General features: G+C 39.7%; 1 protein-coding gene across 5 annotated transcripts in view; it reads left to right on the top strand.

The window, feature by feature from the left end:
- LOC137504537 (neurexin-1-beta-like) overlaps positions 1-19634 on the top strand; it is a 483008-nt gene extending 463374 nt beyond the window's left edge. For all 5 annotated transcript variants that reach the window (XM_068233085.1, XM_068233083.1, XM_068233082.1 and 2 more), the window contains one exon: positions 16406-19634. In XM_068233085.1, coding sequence (XP_068089186.1) covers positions 16406-16710 — 305 coding nt within the window. In that variant the 3' untranslated portion in view covers positions 16711-19634. The remainder of the gene's footprint in view (positions 1-16405) is intronic.
- Positions 19635-20718: the final 1084 nt, after the last annotated feature.

Here is a 20718-nt window from a genome sequence, read left to right as displayed (position 1 = left end):
AATACTTTTTCATTGGAAACTTTAAATTCGATTTTCTCAAAAACTATAAGGTCTTTTAAAAAAAAAAATTAAATTGTAGCCACTGATCACCTTTATAATCCATGCCATTTTGGTGATTGTAGCATGTATGGGAGCTTTGCTATTAACGTTAAAGTTTAATCCTTGATCATGGATTCTACAGGCAATTACAACTAAAATCCAACTCTAATTCGTAAGTCAGTTTCAAATTTGGGTCACAATCACGGCTTATCCGGATTTTAGGACTGCTGTGACCAGATTTATTTGAATCCGTGATCGGGAGTATCCGAGCAACACTAATGAGTTTGCTCTGGACACTATGGTTTCCTCACACATCCAAAATACATAAAGTTAAGTTCATTGGCTTCCCGGGCCTTCCCCTAAATTGGCCCTAGACTACGATACATACACTACATGATAGATTGTGAGCCCCTTTGAGGGACAGTTAAGTGACAAGACAATCTACTCTGTACAGCGCTGCAGAAGATGTTGTTGCTATATAAATACTAAATAAAAAGAATAATAACTGAAGCCAGGAAATGAGATGACAAAAGGTGAGCATCAGAGTGCAGCAAGTGCTAGAAAAATAGGTGAATTACTGTCGTCTCCAGGAATCCGGACTCGATCTCTCAAGCTGCAGTTTGGGGCTGAGTTCTGTAGAAGCTTGCGCTAGTCTACAGCCTCTTATATGTTCTGTTGCGCACAATGGAGCAGCAGGTAGTGGAAGCGGTGAGTAGGAGAACACTAGGCTCAGCCTCCATCAGTACCAGTACAGATTTCTCACCGACACAAACTTAGGCTTATCTTTACCGAGAGGGTGGAGCCCTGAAGTTAATTTTCTTTAAAGAGAATCTGTATTGTTAAAATCACACAAAAGTAAACATACCAGTGCGTTAGGGGACATCGCCTATTACCCTCTGTCACAATTTCGCCGCTCCCCGCCGCATTAAAAGTGGTTAAAAACAGTTTTTAAAAGTTTGTTTATAAACAAGCAAAATGGCCACCAAAACAGGAAGTAGGTTGATGTACAGTATGTCCACACATAGAAAATACATCCATACACAAGCAGGCTGTATACAGCCTTCCTTTTGAATCTCAAGAGATCATTTGTGTGTTTCTTTCCCCCTGCATCTCTCATGCACTGAAGTTTCAGGCTGCTCTTTTCTTCCTGCAAACAGCTTTGCCCTTGTCTGTAATTCCTCACTATGTGAAAGCCCAGCCAGCTCAGAGGACGATTTATCCATCTTGTAAAAGATAAGAGAGAAGAGAGAAGCTGCTCTAATGTAAATAATACACAGGCAGTGTGCATAGAGGGGCCTGGAAGGGGGAGTTCATAGCAGAACCACAACACTGAAGAACTTGGCAGCCTTCCAGACACAGGCCGACAAGTCTGACAGGGGAAAGATACATTGATTTATTACAGAGACTGTGATAGTACAAAGTGCTGCAGTAAGCCAGAACACATTAGAATAGCTTTTGGAACTTGTAGGATGATAAAAAACAGGACGCAATTTTTGTTACGGAGTCTCTTTAAGAGGGAGAGAAAAAGGTTAGAAATCAGCAAGGGGGAATTTATCAAGAAAGGGTTGGTTAGGTTTTTAGGTCTTAACAGAGAGTATGACATTGGACGTTAGAGCTATGAGTTAGTAAAGAATGTAACATCAGGAGGAAGGATGGGTATAGCTACAGGGTGGCAGAATGAATGCAACAACCTCCAATGAAATCAATGATGCAATCCCAAAAGTGGAACCAACCAAGCTCCCCCCCCCCCCCCCACACACACACACACACACTCACTATGGCACAAATGCAGCACAAATGATCTCCCTCCAGTGAGAGAGGGCTAGACAGAGTTTTACGACACGTCAGCAAGACCCTAATCATACTCATTGCAATGATCACACTAGACAGTATGAAATGAGGTGTGAACTGAGGATGGGAATTCATAAAAGAACTGTTCAATGCTGCTTTTAGTGTAGGTGACAATAAACTACTGTGTTTAAATTAGGATACTTGTTTAAAGTGAATGGGAACCGCATTAAAAAAAATGAAGCAAATACTTACCTAAGGAGAGGGAAGGCTTTGGGTTGTATGAAGCCTTCCGTCTCCTCTCTCGGTGCCCTCTATCCTGTGCTGGCTCCTCCCCGTTTCAATCCCCTGCTGAAAGGGTATTTGGAAGTCTTTGGGAGCCGTGTCCTCCATACTGCACAGGTGTGAGCATGCAAGAGAGCGTGCTTGCGCAGGCGCAGTACAGGGCCGCCCTTCTTCAGGAGCACTCGGGCTCCCTGAAGACTTCTGAAGCCTCCTTTGCCGGGTAAATCAGTATTTAACTACTAAATTAGTCAAACACTGCTACCGGGCGAGCCAGCACTGGAACAAGGGGACCAGGAGAGGAGTCGGAAGGCTCTATAGGACCCCGAGCCTTCCCTCTCCTTGGGTTAGTATCTGTCTCATTGTTTTAAATGCGGTTCCCATTCACTTTAAGACAAACTTTGCTTAATGTCCTTATAAACTGTTTCCTCTCTAAATGTCTAAACCTATTTCATAATGACAATTTAGATAACATTTTGAACTAAGGTGTCTTGTGTGGAGGTATTACTGACTCCTGCCGTTTTAAACCTATTTACGCCACAGTGGCCTATAGAATTATAAACAAAAAAGCTTCTATATAATGCTCTCCTAAGAATAGACGCGCTCTCTAAATACGCAATATAATAAACACTCTGTACACAAAGAATATGTTTAATGTTAAAACACAAAATAACTCAAGGAAATCTTTTTTCTTGCTGGTATTAAGAAAACGCTGCCGATAAAAGGGGGACATAAAATGAAATGGAGGCTTAAACACGGCTTTGACATTAGACTGTAGACCAGATAAGCTCAGAATGACACTTCTTTATGCTTCATTTAAAATATAGGCAAACAATAATAAAACTCGGAGATAAAAGAAATGTAATTCACTTACAGCATGCTAAGCTAAAAACTTTGATCCATAAAAAAGATAGAATTGTTATCTACAGAGAAACAGGGACAAGACGTGCACAAAGAACGTCAGCTATTGAATAAGGCACTGCATTGAGTCTGAAAGAAATGTTCAGCGTGGTGAAAGATAGCTGAGGCCTTGTCACTCAACGGGACAAAAGGACTACAATGGGCTAATACACTTAATTGAATTATTTGTTTGGAGACAAAAGGCTTTAGGATATTAATGTAGGGCATGAGTCATTTGCAAAGTAATTTTTAATATGAAGTCAGTGGTTGGCGACCTTAGATTGAATTTACAGAGAAGATGAGATCTTTGAGATCATAACAGCTTGACTCAATGTGAAGTAACATGTAATGTATATTTAGCTGCTAATCCTTGTGATTACATGACCACTTTATGACTTCCAATTTAACTCACTGACTACCAGGTGATGTAATGGACCCTAGTGGCCCAAAAAGGGGAGTAACTAAAAATCACTGGGCCCCCTGCAAAACTTTGAATGGCCCCCCCTCCCCCGCTTTCTGCACAGGTAAACTGAGAGCCAATGTTATTTGGTTGGTTAGTGCACACTTCAATGTGTTTTCCCCATGCAGATAAAAAAGACAGAAGTAAAGCACTGTACACATTTTACATTAGCTTCTGTGATAAAACATGCATGTTTTCACACATACAGACACACATGGTGTACAGAAAACAAACAGATAAGTGTGCCCCCAGCCTCAGCTTATTACACTCGCTCTTTCCTTCTCTGATGGAGCAGAACTGGCTCTGCAGACTCCTCCAGCATCACTACAGTACACAGGACTTGGGGAGGGGTAGAGAGGCAGGGGGCAGAACTGGCTCTGCAGAGTCCTCCAGCATCACTACAGTTTACAGCACTTGGGAAGGGGGTGGAGAGGCTGGGGGTAGAACAGCACTGTACAAAAGACCCTGCTGAACACTGACTAGGGACTGTCTTTGTCTACAAAACTTTGGCTGAGCAGATGCAGTCATTATAACAATTGTGCAGAGAGCAGAAAGCTTTTTCTCTCTGTGCCCAGACTCTTCAAGCATCACTACAGTACACAGCACTTGGGCAGGGGTAGAGAGATTGGGGGATGGGCATTGCACACAAGACTCTTCTGCATGCTGAATAGGGACTGCCTACAAATCTTTGTCTACAAAACTTTGCATGATTTGTTATCAGTGGCTGAGCAGATGCAGTCATTAGAACAACTGTGCAGAAAGCAGAAAGTTTTTTCTCTCTGTGCCTTTAGCTGTCAGTCTCTCAGCTCATGGAAAATAAACTTCTCCCCCCACCATGGGGGCCCCTGTGGCTTCTGCCCCCACTCCTCCATGGCTGCATCACTTGCAGGGTCTATTGTTACGCTCCTGGGCACAAGAAAGTCCTGAATATGCTTACTCCCATAATGCTCTATAAAGCTCTTTATAATATACTTCAGGAACAGAGCCTATCCTGGCAAGAGGGATATGTTAAGGACAGAACAGCAGATAAATAATGGAAATGTGATAATTAGCTTCAAAATGTGTTATTCATACGCTGTTTTAAGAAAGCAACTGGTTATGTGGGAGCTTAGCAGGTAGATTTAGCAACTTCACTGGATTATGTGTTACTCAGAGGGACAAAGGGAATACAATTGGCTTGTATCTGGAAAAAAAAAAGTATTTATGATACGATTGATAAGTGATTTGCTGTATCAGATACACTCAATAGACTGAATTGTTCTGAGATGAAGGGCTTTGAGATATTAACGTAGGACTCAAGTGATTTTTGACACAAGGTCGTTGGTGGGTGGCCTTGGGTTTAATTTGCAAGCAATATGAAACATTTGATCAGTTAGTTTCATTTTTTAACTACCTTGGTATTTCTTTAAAGGAATACTTTAGGGGGTCAGGAGAAAATGAGTTGAAGTTACCCAGGGCTTCTAATGGTCCCCCGCAGGCATCCTGTGCCCGCGCAGCCACTCCCTGATGCTCCGGCCCCTCCTCCGGTTCACTTCTGAAATTTCAGACTTCAAAACCACTGCGCCTGCGTTGCCGTGTCCTGGCTTCCCCTGATGTCACCAGAAGCGCATGGTGCAGGCACAGACCATACTGGGCCTGCACAGTACGCTCCTGGTGCCATTAGCGGGAGTGAGGACACGGCAATGCAGGCACAGTGGTTTTCAGACTTTAAAGTCTGAAATTCCAGAAGTGAACCGGAGGAGGGGCCGGAGCATTGGGGAGTGGCTGCGTGGGCACAGGATGTCTATGGGGGACCATTAGAAGCCCCGGGTAACTTCAACTCATTTTCCCCCGACCACCCTACAGTATCCCTTTAAATACAAAGAAAAAACAAACAAATCAATATTCATAATTGCTTTCCAGACACCTCCCTAATGTGGGTGGGTCAAGTAACCTTGCAGAAAAAACACAAAAGAAGGGCAGACACCCAATATACTGTAGTATGTTTGGCAAATGAATGGGCAGCCCCTACTCTATGGAACTCACTTCCACAGTCAGTACGAGAGGCTCCCTCTCTGGACAGCTTTAAGAAAAGGCTAAAAACTCACCTCTTTTCCCCGAGCCTTTGAGACTTCATAACGCAGGTCACAGTGCTCTGAGTCCCCAGGGAGTAAAGCGTTATAAAAGTATTATTGTTATTTGAAAACAAAAACACAAACCCAGGTTGCTAACAGTAACCACCTTCTGCATGTGTAAAGAACACCCATCCTTAGGAAGTAGGACTAGGAAGGTGCAACATTCGGCTCACCCTTTTCCAAAATGACAGGCAGCGTGCATCCACGTACGCCCCATTTTCACAGAAATGGGAATTTTCACAAAAATATATGGGCATGAGTAGACCAACTTTCAAAAAATACATTGAAGTCTATGGACATTATAAAACAAATTTTCCAACACATCAGTATATGTGCGAAAATGTATGGGAATGTATGCAAAAACACATTTTACTCCAAAGGAATAAAGGAAGAAGGAAACTTGTATATTGCAAAAATTCCATTGTGTTTTCACAAACGTTTTGAGTAAAAAAAAACAAAATAAACCCAAAAATCATATAGTTTGCTGTAGAAATTAGTTGGGTAAAAATTCAAGCTCATCCCTACTTCTCTCCGAACCCCCAGAGCCCAACTAAAGACCTTTGTAGCAAGAGCCTTCTGTTATGCTGCCTCTACCCTTTGGAACACCTTTCCACACTCAGTCAAGACAGCCCCAACATGTCAAACATTTAAATCAAAACTTAAAAGCCACCTGTTCAGTCTGGCATTTATGATCACATAATATTTCCCCCTGTATGCACCACTATGCGGTCTAACACCCAGCATTTCAACTTTGCTTTAAAAGATTGCTTACAGCTTAGAAACTATTATGCCAGATTTTTTTTTAATCAGAAATTTACTGAATGGGTTAAACATGACATTTTAGTGTTGCATTTAGCTAGAAATCTGCTTCCCTGCTGAGGTTTAGATACAAATGTATCATGTTTGGAATGTAAATAAACAAAAGCCTCTCTGAGAGAGCACAGAGGGCTTTCCAGACAGGGTTTTCAGAGGTTTATTTGCATTCCAAACATGATACATTTGTATCTAAACCTCAGCGGATGCGGATTTCTAGCTAAATGCAACACTAAAATGTCATGTTTAACCCATTCAGTGAATTTCTGCTTAAAAAAATGTGGCATAATAGTTTCTAAGCTGTAAGCAATCTTTTAAAGCAAAGTTGAAATGCTGGGTGTTAGACCGCTTTAAGCGCTTTGGGTCCTACAGGAATATATTTCTTTACAAATGTTGTTGTTGTTGTAATGCACTGTATCCCTACAGCCAGTGGAGAGCCACATAAATAATATGTTTAGCCCAGACAGAAGGAAGGAAGTCCTTTGCTCAACCACAGTGACATGTCATGCCAGATTACAGGGGGCCCAGAAATGTTCATTGGTACATCAGAATCAATAAGTAGATACACAATTAGAATATTGGCGACATCTAATTCTTTCCTTCACCAGCGAATGACCTTTTGTCTAATCTGACATCATTTCTTCGGATGAGAAGACAACAGAAACATTGCTTGGATATACTCTTACAAGTAATCACAGCGATGTTCTTTTCTTAAATGTCATTTGAAGCCCTTGGTCTGAGCAAAACCGAGAAAAACGGTTCCCGCCTATAAAATAACACGGTTATATTAATTTCAATTCACAAGCTCTGCAGGAGTTTGAATTTGTAATTTTCCTTCCTTATTATTAATAAAACGTTGTTATAAAAAGTGACCAAAAAGAGGTTTTAAATCTGTGACTAATGCTGTAATGTCGGCATTAAGCTGGAATGCAGTCTCTCTGCGGGAATATTTTCAGAACATCAATGATTGGGATCTTATGCAGTCCTGTGAATCTACATTTTAGACATTCTTGAGTTAAAGTGGAAGTATTTTAACATTTACTCCCATTGCTCCTTTATTTGTGTTTTACTTTGTGGGTGGGGGTGTATTCAAGTTCTTTTTTTAAAAAAAACATATTTAATAACAAGGCATATTTTCCTTTATTTGTGTATTTAGTCCCCCCCCCATGACATGCTGCCAAGGGAAGGTACCAGGTGCAGTAATAGTCATGCTGGGAGCTGATAAGCCACTCTCTTCTCCTCTGCTGGACTCTCCTAAAAGGAAAGGAAGAGGAAGGGGTCAAAGGGCAAGACACACAGAACTCGTGTAGCAGTCAGAGCCCTGGACAGGTCACAGTGGTATTCAAGTCCCCCCTGGATCTTTATTTCACCTTTTATTTAAATAGATAACAATGCTCAGGGTCACACAGGGTCACAGGGAGGCAAACAGTTTCGCACATGTACACTCCCACAGATAATAAGCATATTCAAGAGGGAGGGGCTGGAGGAGGAGCTGGCTGACAATTGAAACATGCCAGCCAGAATATGGAGGTACACTCCACCAGAGAGCGGACATAAAAATGACTAAATCTGAAAAGTAAAATAATACATGTATGCTATATAATATGTATCACAAGTCTTATGTAATTGGCATCAATCTTTTATTTTTTAATTTGAGTGGCAACACACGATACAATAAAATAATCAGATTTTATGGCAATTCGACAAAAACAATCAGATTTCCCAAAGGGATCAAAAGCTTTTGTTTTATTTGAGCAGAAATACGATTGGATTTTTCGTTTTTATCTGAGATAAGTTGATCACGAGTGGTGGATTTTCTGATCAATTTTTATAAAAAATTAATGGTGTAGAATATATTGTTAATTTCCTTATACGTACTCTCAAGCAATTTTCTTAGAGTTTTCAATCATTTTTTTCAGCATTGGTGAACAATTGAGCACATGTGTGTGGTACATTGGTCAGATTTTTTATAACCTCCTGGGCCGTATGCACGTCAAAGGGTTTGCAGCCACGAGTCCACCATTAAAATTTTGATCAATCGGTCGCATCCTTAGATTACGTCTGATCCCCCCAGATCACCGCTAAATACATTGCCCGCCTGGATCCATCGATCGCTGCAGCCTCTCCAGACAGCTCGCTCTTCTTCATGGGGAGGATTGAACATGACGTCGCCAATGTCATAATGTCATGCGCATACCCGATCCTCCCCATAGAGAGGACCGGAGATTTGCCGGGAGGCTGCACGATCGCTGGGTCCAGGGGGGTATGTATTTAGCGGCGATCGTGGGATCAGACGTAATCTAAGGATGCGACCACCACTGTTAGCTAGCCTAGTGCTAGCTGAAGATATAAGAACTATCCGATCGCTCAACATTTTAATGGAGAACTCCTGAGGACAGCTGGCGGTATCCCAGACACAGTGTCGGGCATACCGCTAAGGAGGTTAAAGGTTGCAATCAATCAGAATAAAAATATTGTAAATCTTGAATTGAAAAGAGATTAAAAAATTGTATATAGTGTGGCCCCCGTAAGTTGGATGGTTACCTAATGAACTACTAAAATCTCTACTGATTTTGTGAGAAACAGAAATAAGAATAGGTCTAATCCAGTATAATTATTAGCTATTGCACAATTTGTAGGTTATGTTAATGTTTTAAAACAGCGGGTTCTCTCCTTAATGGTTTGAGGAGGAAGTTAGATAAATTGTTTCATATTTTTGTTTTATTTTGTATGTGCTGGGAGGATTATGTATTATAATACCCTCATAATATGCCTACTGCTGGTTAGGAAAGATTAATGTAAGTCTGTCTTCCCCACACATAGTAAAGTAAGCCCAGATTAGTGACACAATGGACTGCAGGTTTTATAGTGGAAACTTCTCTTTCCAAACACTCAACGGTTGCCTAGATACCGGAGCTTCCCAAATATACAAACACCAGTCCTCTGTCCAAGGAATTGTAACATAATAAGCATTAATATAATATGCTGAATATTATTTACTTTTGTATTATTTAATGTGATGTTTGCACTTTATTTCCGTGATCTGTGCTGCGTGGACTCTCCAGCCCACAGCACAGATCGTATTTGCAGCAGGGCAACCTGACTTCCCCCCTTTTTCCCCATTAGGGGGATGTCCTGCTGGGCGGGTCTGATCGCCGCCGGCTATCTGCGTGTAGTGGGGGCTCCTCAAAGGTCAAAGCCCCCCTCCACAGCCCTATTCCCCCTCCCTCTCCTTCCCTCCCTCTCCTGCTCACTATGGGCGGTACAGGACGGCGATCCATCCTGCACCGCCTCTGATAGGCTTCAGCCGTGCAACGTAAACACCGGGGATTTTTTTTCACCCGCATGTTTACATTTACATTTAGCCTGCGAGCCACGATCGGAGGCTCGCAGGCTGTTCACGGAGACACCCTCCGTGGATTGACATGGAACGGCCGCTCGAACGGGCGTTTCCATGTAAAACCACTTAAAGAGAATCTGTATTGTTAAAATCGCACAAAAGTAAACATACCAGTGTGTTAGGGGACATCTCCTATTACCCTCTGTCACAATTTCGCTGCTCCCCGCCGCATTAAAAGTGGTTAAAAACAGTTTTAAAAAGTGTGTTTATAAACAAACAAAATGGCCACCAAAACAGGAAGTAGGTTGATGTACAGTATGTCCACACATAGAAAATACATCCATACACAAGCAGGCTGTATACAGCCTTCCTTTTTAATCTCAAGAGATCATTTGTGTGTTTCTTTCCCCCTGCAGGCTGTTTCTTCCTGCAGAGTGCAGACAGCTCTGCCTGTATGTAATTCCTCAGTATGTGAAAGCCCAGCCTGCTCAGAGGAGGATTTATCCAGCTTGTAAAAGATAATAGAGCAGAGAGAAGCTGCACTAATCTAAATAACACACAGGCAGTGTGCATAAAGGGGCCAGGAGGGGGGAGATGCATCACAGAACCACAACACTGAAGAACTTGGCAGCCTTCCAGACACAGGCTGACAAGTCTGACAAGAGAGAGATAAGTTGATTTATTACAGAGATGGTGATAGTAGAACGTGCCAGAACACATTAGAATAGCTTTTGGAACTTGTAGGATGGGAAAAAAATGGATGAAATTTTTGTTACGGAGTCTCTTTAAGACCAGCCGCCGCCTATCGGCGTTAGGCGGTCGTTAAGTGGTTAAAACATTTAAAAAATACATGTTTACTGCTGATTTCAAAACAAACCATCGTTCTGTTACAAGGGGTTTAGATTTAAAGGTATGGGCCTTCTCCCTATACAGTACAGGTTTTGCAAAAGAGATTTCACAGAAAGCACCATTGCACAATGCCTAAACCTAAAACCACCCCTACCTATGCCTAACCTTACCCCCCCCCCCCCCCCACACACACACACACACAATGCCGAACAGTGACTTTAAAACATTGCTGCTGGTTATCCAGATGCAGAGTTCTGGTATATTATAGCTGCTATTCATCCCTCTGCAGGTCTTGGTCTTATCACGCATGCCAGTCATGAGAAAAGAAAGTAAAAGTGAATGAGAACAGTTAGTTAAGGGAAAAAAATGTTTGTTTCCCAGCAACTGAAAAGGGGTGCATCCGCATGAATTTTACATGTTCACATGGGCATCATGATGTCATGATAATGATTCGTACCATTGCCTTGAAGTAGTACGTCATCGGTTGGAGCTTGCCAAGGACACTGTGTGTATGTTGTCCTTCTGTGCAAGACGCCTGCGCAGTAGAGTGAACCCAACTGGGATCGGCTATTTCCGCCTATTTCCGAGCCGAGAGCCGCAACAGCGCCCCCACTGGAGCCGGGGAAGGTAAATATTGTACAGCCTGACAAATTGTCGGCTGTGCATTGCGAGGGCCACAGCGAGACCACCGCGGGACACAGGAGGACGGGATAAGCTGTGATAGGATCCAGAGGCTTCCTCCTCCTGAGGTAAGTACCCCCAGGAGCATTTTTTTTAGTACAGAGTCTCTTTAAAATGTTTTGGCAAATTAAAAAAAATATTCAGAGGCAGATTCACCCAAAATTTCCAAAACCCCAAACATAGGAAAAGATAGCTACTCTAACTCACTGTTTTTTTGCTGGAACAGTAGATGGTTTTGAATGATGACCCTTCAGAAAACTTCTAGAGGAGAGACACTGATAATAAAATGATTGCAGAGGCTCGGAAACCTTGTCCAGTCACTGTTTATTCCCCCATCGGTTATTGATAAATGACACTAATGTTAGCTACTTTTTGCTTTTAACCCCCGTCTGTTCATCACAAACTGAAGTCCCTTGACCACCCCAAGCTCTCCTATTTATGGAGCCTATGGCACACGAAATGCCCATTGTCACATGTCCTTGGCTGGGTGACACTGGAAATTAGAGTTAGTGTATTTTGTGTTAATTTTGTCTTTCAGCTTGCTGTAAGCCACAAAAAAAAATAAGAGAAAATAAGCAATTCTGATGAATACAATGTGTCAATGTGTTTTGAACTGTTACAGAATAAAACTCATAATCAGACTCTGTAACGGTGGTTTATGAAAGATTATATGACCCTTTTCAAGAGTTGTTTTTCTCTAAGTATCTTTTTGGCTGCAGAAAAGTGACAGTTGACAGAGAATACCCGGAGTGAGCAGTGTGAGAGTAAAGAATGAAATATTTTCTTTCCATTATGCAAGATATTTGAATTATTTGTGGACTTACTTAGGGGCGCTTTTCCACCAAAAGTCCTTTCTCGGTGCTACTTCGATCGCTAAGTGCTTGAAAAATGTGTAACACCAAAAGCATTTTCTCAGCGCTTTTCCAGTCCCTAACATTTCAAAATGTATTCCTGGGTTAGTTTACACCGGCACACCAAAGCGCTTGCACTTTTGCTTTTCTTTCCTTTCTAGTGAAGAAAAAAACATAATGAATACAATTGCTTATTTTTTACAATATTAATTTATAGATTTTTTTTAAGTCAGTATTTGCCCATTGTAAAATCTTTCCTCTCCCTGATTTACATTCTGATATTTATCACTGGTGGTGACATCTAGTTTTCCCAGGTGATCTGTACAGACTGTTCGTTACTGAGAGTTCTATGCACAGAGGGAGATATTGTTTGCGTGGCAGTTGGAAAAAGCTGTTATTATCCACAACACAACGAGACTCACAGATAGCAAACTGTCAGGACCATTGTCATGACATCACACCGAGGGAGGGGTTTCACCACAATATCAGCCACACAGATCCCTCCGATGATTTTTTTGAGAAAATGTAAAGATTTCTTGTGGGAAAGGAGAAATTAGCTGTTGGTTAGAGTTTCTTTAAGTAAGTAAATTGTGATAGGATCTTTAACAGTCAGCCACTGGGGGAGCCGGATTGTGGAGCTCTGGAGAGGATGCAGGACTCTCCCGGATATAAATTACCAGGATTATTTTGAGACAAGACAAAGGTGATGTGATTCCACAAAAATCAGAATATTTTTTTCTGTAGTAAATATGCTTTATTTACATTGTATGCAAAAGCAGTGTGTATAATGTCGGGGGAAGAAGACAAGTGGGAAAACTGTCAAACTGTACAAGCTCTTTAAATTGGCAGCTAAACCTCCACTGACCATTACAGGATTCAACTTTTTTTTTCTTTCCCTGAAGCCAAAAGGGGAAAAAAAAGTTATTTTGTAATTTGTATGTTTTTTTTTAAACGCGTATATATTTTTGTTGTATTTTCTCAAACAGTTTGCACCATGTTGTTATGTTGCTTTGAAACTTTCTTAACCACGTCAGTTTTTTTGTTAATTCCCGATTCTGGAAGGGAACATAAATTCTGTTGAGCTTATAATTGGATAGTTAATTCTACTTTAAGGGCAAAAACAGGTTTACACTATTATTCAGTCCATTTCAAAGTCCCTTTGAAAAGCAGGCAGTAGGTAACATCAATCAAAGCGCTGCTTTCCACAGGAAGGCTGAATAGGTAAGTGAGATAATTGTAGAAATGGGCGCCACGTGCGCGGAATTCCAGCAGGTGGAACATTGATTTGCCTAGCATTTAAATGCATTACCTTGTTTCCATTTTAAAGCTACATTGTTAATAGAAACTTTCCCCTTTTCCCAATCACACTGAGTGACAAAATGAAAGCTTATTGACAACTGAGGCTGCAGCCTTGCTTGCTCAGAGTAGTGGTTAGTGGTCGTCACATTTAGAGAACTTGTAATTCTAAAACACAAGTTTATTTATTTAGCCTTTTTTATAGCACTGACATATTCCACAGTTATTTACAGAATATATGGCCTTGCCACTGACTGACCCTCAAAGGAACTCACAAACAGTGGCGGGTCAAAATTTCACATGCGCGCAATTTTGCATTGAAATTTGCAATTACACAATGTAATCGTAATTCAAATTTTCAAAAAAAATGTGTAATTCATTTTGTATGTAATAGTAATATTTTATAATTTCACGTAATTTCACGAAATTGTGCATAGTTTTTGCAGACTTTGGTGGCTAATAGCATAGCCCCCATACATGCTATTACTATGAAAATTGCTACATATGTTAAGGAGAATGGTGGGTACAAGTCAAAAAAAGAAACCTTGTAGTTTTTGAGAAAATCGATTTTAAAAATGCAAAGAAAAATGGTTTTAAACTGTCATTTTTCAGAGTTCAAACACCATTTTTTCTTTGCATTTTTAAAATCAATTTTCTCAAAAACTACAAGTTCTTTTTGGAAAATAATTTTTTTGAATTGTACCCAGTATTCTCCTTTACGTATGTAGTAATTTTGATGTCAATCGCATGTATAGGAGCTTTGCTATTCACTGCCAAAGTCAGCATAAAAATACACAAACATGATGTGAAATTGCACGCAAAACTACGAATGACTATACAAAATCAATTGAATTTACAAATCGTAATTACATATAGGCGTAATTGTGAACACTTACATGAAATTTTGCATACTCGTAATTATGATCATCACCATCTAATCCCTATCAGAGTTATGTCTTCTTGTCATAGTCTAAGGCTAACTTTGGGGAGTGGGAAGAAACCCACAACAGAAAGGCACACAAACATGGGAAGAACATTTACACTCTATGCGAAAAGTATTGCGGCCTTAATCCAAACCAGGGCCGCAGCACTTCATAGCAAGCGCCTCCACTATGCCCACACTATGCCAATGCATGGACTTAACAAGTCGACTAGTGAAGAAAACCAATGTTGGTTCCATTTTAGGGCCCTCTCCAACAGAATACTATACCATTAAACATTGTTGTATACATTCTTAAAATGTTATTGTATATATTATGCATTATTGTAAACAGCTATATAAGTTTAGACTAAAACTAATTGCTAAACTATTATAGCCAGAATCACAGCTACAATAATACTAATTTATTTATTTATTTATTGTATTTATAAAGCGCCAACATATTACGCAGCACTGGACATTAGTTTAGGTTACAGACAATATTTAGGGGTGACATACAGCAAAATGACAATACATGAATACAAGAAAGACCACAGTATGAGTACAAGGTAATGCTTAGTCAGTCACTGGATGGAGCATGGAGATTAGGCAAGTTAGGTTCACTCAGATGCATAGCATGGGTTCACAGTAATGGAGGTGCATGATCAGGTAGGACACAAAAGGAGGAGGACCCTGCCCAAAGGCTTACAATCTAGAGGGAGAGGTAAGGACACAACCAGAGTTCAGCTGTGGGTTTAGAGCACTCGTGAGGGGTAGTAGGCCAGAGTGAAAAGGTGAGTTTTGAGGGCTTTCTTGAAGATGTTGAAGGAGGGGGCTGCCCTAATGGGTGGAGGTAGGGAGTTCCATAGTGTTGGAGCAGCTCTTGAGAAGTCCTGGAGGCATGCATGGGACTGGGTGATGCGGGGGGCAAGTTCATTGGAAGAGCGGAGTGAGCGGCTAGGTGTGTACCTCTGAGTAAGATCGGAAATGTAGGTTGGACAAGTTTTGTGGACAGATTTGTAGGTCAGTATCTTGAATCTGATTCTGGACTGGATAGGAAGCCAGTGGAGGGATTCACAGAGGGGAGCCGCTGTGGCGCCATGGTACTAATATGCAAATAATTTAAAGCTGTGTATAAGGTTTCATCTATAGTATGAAATACAAATTGCACACATTTTCAAATAATAGCATATGAAATATTACAAATTAATGTTTCATTTTTGTAGCTCCTCTTTTTGTTTTGTTTAATGTAGTCTTATATTACCATAGTAGTAAACAAGTCTCTAACATAACTGAAGCAAGGCCTTCTGATTTGGTGACTAATAATCAAATCATGTTGTTCTCTGTGGACGTTTTACTTTTACTACATGTCAGTAAAACAGGAATGATTTTCAACTAGACACAAAATGGGCCAGTCACCTCAGCAGGTGAAGCTCCACAAAAAAAAGTGACATTAGTTTGTAACATTTTTTATTTTACTGAATTTTAAATACAAAATATTTAGGGGAAATAAATGTAGCAAACAATACAAATGAAAAAAATTACTTAAATAAAAATTCTTTAAAACATTTCTTATTCAATGAACTATTGTTATTACAGATATGCAACCAATGACAAATATAAGGTGTCACCTCTATTCATTGCAATCATTTTATTGAAAGTATCGTCAATTGCTAATTTGTCATTAGGGATTATTTTCTGTAGATGAGATTTCATGGATAGACATGACTGATTTATTAGATAATTCATTCATTTGTGATTCTTTGTTTGGCATCAGGTGATGTTGTTTTGTTTAGATCTTATGTAGGGTGATCATTAACATCCAATGAGAGATGCGTGAATCAAACTGATCATCTGGTTGTCCAGGATTCTTTTTTCTTGCAGGAGGCCTTCTCTTAGGAAAATTAATCATCTCTCTCCTCGAATAGGTTTTTTGGGCGCATCTGACAGTAGCCCTGTGTTTTCTAATAGTTTTTACACCAAGGCCTTTGTCTTTTTCTTTATTAAGGTAGTAGTCTTTTCCCCTAAATTAAACACAGAAGTAACCATTGTCTTTTTTCTTTATTTCTTTAGCAAACCCAACAAGAGCGGGTGGGAGAGAGATTCCGGGATCAGCAGAGGTCATCAGGGAATCAAGCAGCACAACTGGCATGGTGGTTGGTATTGTGGCTGCAGCTGCACTGTGCATCCTCATCCTCCTTTATGCCATGTACAAGTACCGAAACAGGGATGAAGGCTCCTATCATGTTGATGAGAGTCGGAATTACATCAGTAACTCAGCACAGTCCAATGGGGCTGTGATCAAGGAAAAACAACCAAGCAGCGCTAAAAGTTCAAACAAAAATAAGAAAAACAAGGACAAGGAATATTACGTCTGATCCCAGCCGCTTAACGAACACGTGTATAGAAATAGTCTTCATTTTATCTGAGACATAAAATTAACAAACTTATTTACTTTACTTTTTATGAAGCACATTGAAAATATAAAAAAAAAGAAGACAAGGAATGCAGTCAGAAAGGCAAGAGTGTTTTTAAAAAAAATAGTAAAACAAATGGAAAAAAAATATAAAATGAGCACATGATGGTTTTGTTTCCCAGAAACAGGAGCCACAGAAGATTCCCAACGATCTACAGTGTTTTCATATAATCTGCCCATCTGATTTTGGCAACAGGAATGTTTTGGAAAGACAATTAGACAAAGCATTCTTCAAGCACATAAAAATCCCAACATTGTGGCACAATTCAACCGGAAAAATATCAACACTGCGGCACAATTAAAACACACAAAAATACAGAAGCTACCTATGATTCTGGATGCAGCCAAAGTGCTTGTGCCCACTCCAAAATGGAAGTTCGAATGCCAGCAAAAAACTTGTCCGAACTTAAAGACTGCTGTGGATTGCGGCAATGGGGCAACTAAGCAGCGGCGGAAACGGTCGGATTAAAATAGCTGGCTTTTCTGAAGACTCTTAAAAACTTTCACAAAGCCCCTTTCTGGTTATGAAAAGTATGTTACGGAGGCCTTATTTTCACAGATACGGAACTTAAGGCCCTTTTTCAAAATTAAAACAAGAGGGATAGATGCAATCATTGAAAATTTTCATGCACGCTTAATATGTTACTACATATGTTTATATAAAACACATCTATATGTGCTTTCTGGACTGTGACAAGTGATGTTTTATAGCCTGTTGTATAGACAATGCAAAATATATCTGCTCTTCAGCCATTTTTGGTAAACTAAATGTTCTAAGTGTTGCTAGGTATAGAGAGTTTTCTCATGTCTGACCCAACAGACATGTTTCAGTTTCTTGCCGCCATTACCCAATTTTTATGTTTTATTTTTAAATTCTTGTGAGTATGCCGCTGGGGGATGTGTATGAATGTAAAAAAATGTTAATATTATACAGCACAATAGCCAACATTCCGCTGCAACCAAGTTCCAGTATGTTGGGCCGCAAGGTGTAAAGGTATCTAATACTGGCCACAAATTTTTTTAAAAAGTCACTGACAGAGGTATTCCTTAATTCGTTATGTTAACTAATTATGTATAAGTACCTCTTGCTTTTTAATTGTGACATCAGTTATCACCTTACATTTTATGTGTATTCACAAATAATATTCAATTAAAAATATTGGACCTTGATTGGACTTTAAAAAAAGTATTACATATTTTTTGCATATATTTGAAATGCCTGAATATGAAACTGGACGTGGTGGTCGTGTTTATTATGGGTTTGGGAAATGCTGCAGTTTGTTCACTGCAAATGATATATTTATGTGCCCTTTCTCCAACAAATATATTCTTTGACAAAGACAGAAATTCATATTTTTTACTTAAATTAAAAAATAAAGTTAGCATTCTCATAGTTGAAACAAGATTTTTTTTTATTAATAATAATATATTAAAAATGAATAACTAGAGTAATATAGAAGAAATGTTTTTTTTTTCCATATATTAAAAATAATGTATTTTCATTACATCACAATTTCTGGAGTTGTAAAGAAAGTTTCTGCAAAATAACAAATTAAATTTGTTCTTGAGCATTGCTGAATTAAGCTTGCTGCAAAAGACTTGAGAGTAACATATCACTCATGAGGAAATGCAAAGAGAATATATTAACCTAAAAGTGGGCACTTCAAGAGAACTCAGTCTCTTCACTTGAAGGCCTCCTGGGAAGAATATGGATGTTCGCACATTATAGACAGGAAGAAGGAATTTAAAATTAATTTAAACAGCAGGGGCAACAAAGCAAAAGACCTTGTTTTATTCACCAGGTAACTTATAAATAATGCTTAAACTCTAGATATGTTCTCCCGAGCTCTCAGAGAAGAAAAATAACAATGCAGTTGACAAAATACTATTAGGGCTGCCAAATACATTTAGTCCTTTAGAACCGCAGTTGCAAGGGCTTTTTTTGATCAATCCCCAAACCACTAGCTTGTAGGAGAGTTCTAGGGTGCATCAAATAACTTTTCCTGCTACAAATATCCATCTGGACACTATGGAAAGTCAACTGTACTCAGGGATAAAAAAGTTATTTAATGCTGTATTGCACAGAATGTGTGAAAGGTCCAACCACGATTTACGTTCTCAAAATGCTCTACAGTAAACACCATGACCCAAATAAGACTTGCCAAAATGATAATTTGAGCATGCTGACATAGCTAAGTAATACAAGGCTTTTATATCAAGTATTTTATTTTAAGTAATTACAATGTCAATTGTTGGTGTTTCCTATGTATATGTCTACTTTGCCAAGACAATTCTTCTTCTACAGTCATTTGTTCATTAATACTTATTATATGAATTATATATTATTTTATTAGCATATTTACATTTATATTTTACTGTCATTGTTATAGATTTATTTGAAATACTGAAAGAACAGTAAATTTGTACTTCAGCTAACTTGTTTCAACACCATGTTGTGACATTCCTTTCCTAGAATGAGGGTCATCGACATGTTTCAGGTCCCTCTTCTTTGAAAGGATAGTCCCATTTTATGATTTGTAGAAGTTTTTTTTTATTTTTTATTTCTATTTTGCCCATATAGTTGCTGTACTTAGTCTGGAGGAGGCGGCTTATTTCCAACTCCGTTATGTGTTGCCTTTACAACAAAATCAAGAGGTGTGAAACGATGAATCCCCAAAAACAAAACAAGAGGCCCAAAGCCAGTTTACTGTGTTTGTGTGATAGATATTGAAAATGAATTTATTTTGTTGCAAGGCCAATTTATCCATTACTGGAAATGCTAAGCAAGTGGAATTTATTGTTTTGTTAATAAAATGTTTCTTAATACACGATGTCGATTTTATTACCAGTCCTGCAAAAAGGTTTTTTAATAGATATGTTTATTTATATTCCAAGCAAATGAAAAAAAAAATGGTAACAACATCTTTCATTGTAAAATAAATGTAATTCTAGATAAATAAAATGGATTTACGGAAAGAGCTACACAAATTATAGTATATAAAGATAGCAAGTACAATTATAAGCACTGGATCACTGGGGTTAAGAACCACCTACCAATTAAAAAGAAAGAAAAAAGCAAAGCAGCATATTCAAATATAACAGCCAAAGTTGTCTAAAATAGCAGTAATAGCGGTAAAATATTGAACCACAACTGCTCCCCTCACTGATGAATCTCATGGTAGGTGCTCAGAGTAGGATCATTTACCAGGCAACTTAGGCAGGTGTCTGGGGCCTAGTGGTTGTCAAGGGGCACAGCTGCTACATTTTCTGACCTCTCTCCACTTCAGCTTACCAAAAGTTCAACAAGGGGGTGTCAATCTACGACCATGACTAGAGCACAATTACAGCTTAATCCATTTCTTTAGGTACTGCACCAAAGTACCAGAATGCAAGAATAAGTCTGACAAAGTCTCTCAAATGTGCATACAGGACAACTTTTAGCTAAATATCACAAGCCCAATACACAGTTTCTTCTTATTCTTCCCTGTATTGCAGACTATCTTAGGATTGCAAGATGCAACAAAACAGTGTAACATTTTAAATGTATTAATATTGTTCAAAGAAATGTACTTACAGGAGTAAATTGTGTTCATCAGGACATCAATAACATTTAAACAGGTCCAGGTCCTTAGTAGTGTTGGGCGAACAACTGGATGTTCGGGTTCGGGTCCGTTCGCCGAACATGAGCCAGATGTTCGGCATGTTCGGCCCGAACCCCGAACTCCCCGAACATCCCGCTTTTGGGGGCCCTATGGGGTCGCAGGCATAAGGGGGGAGCATGCCCCGGTCGCGGGGGGGGGGGGGGGGGTCGGAAATTCCCCCCACCCCCTCCGCTAGCACTCCCCCCTCTGCTCGCTTCCCCATAAAAAAGTTTGATGAAAGTACCGGTGGCTGGCCTGGCAGTAGAGTG

Source organism: Hyperolius riggenbachi, chromosome 4, assembly GCF_040937935.1.
Source record: "Hyperolius riggenbachi isolate aHypRig1 chromosome 4, aHypRig1.pri, whole genome shotgun sequence".
NCBI classification, from domain to species: Eukaryota; Metazoa; Chordata; class Amphibia; order Anura; family Hyperoliidae; genus Hyperolius; species Hyperolius riggenbachi.
Note: the sequence above shows the minus strand (reverse complement) of the source record. Positions and strands in the feature narration are given on the sequence as shown.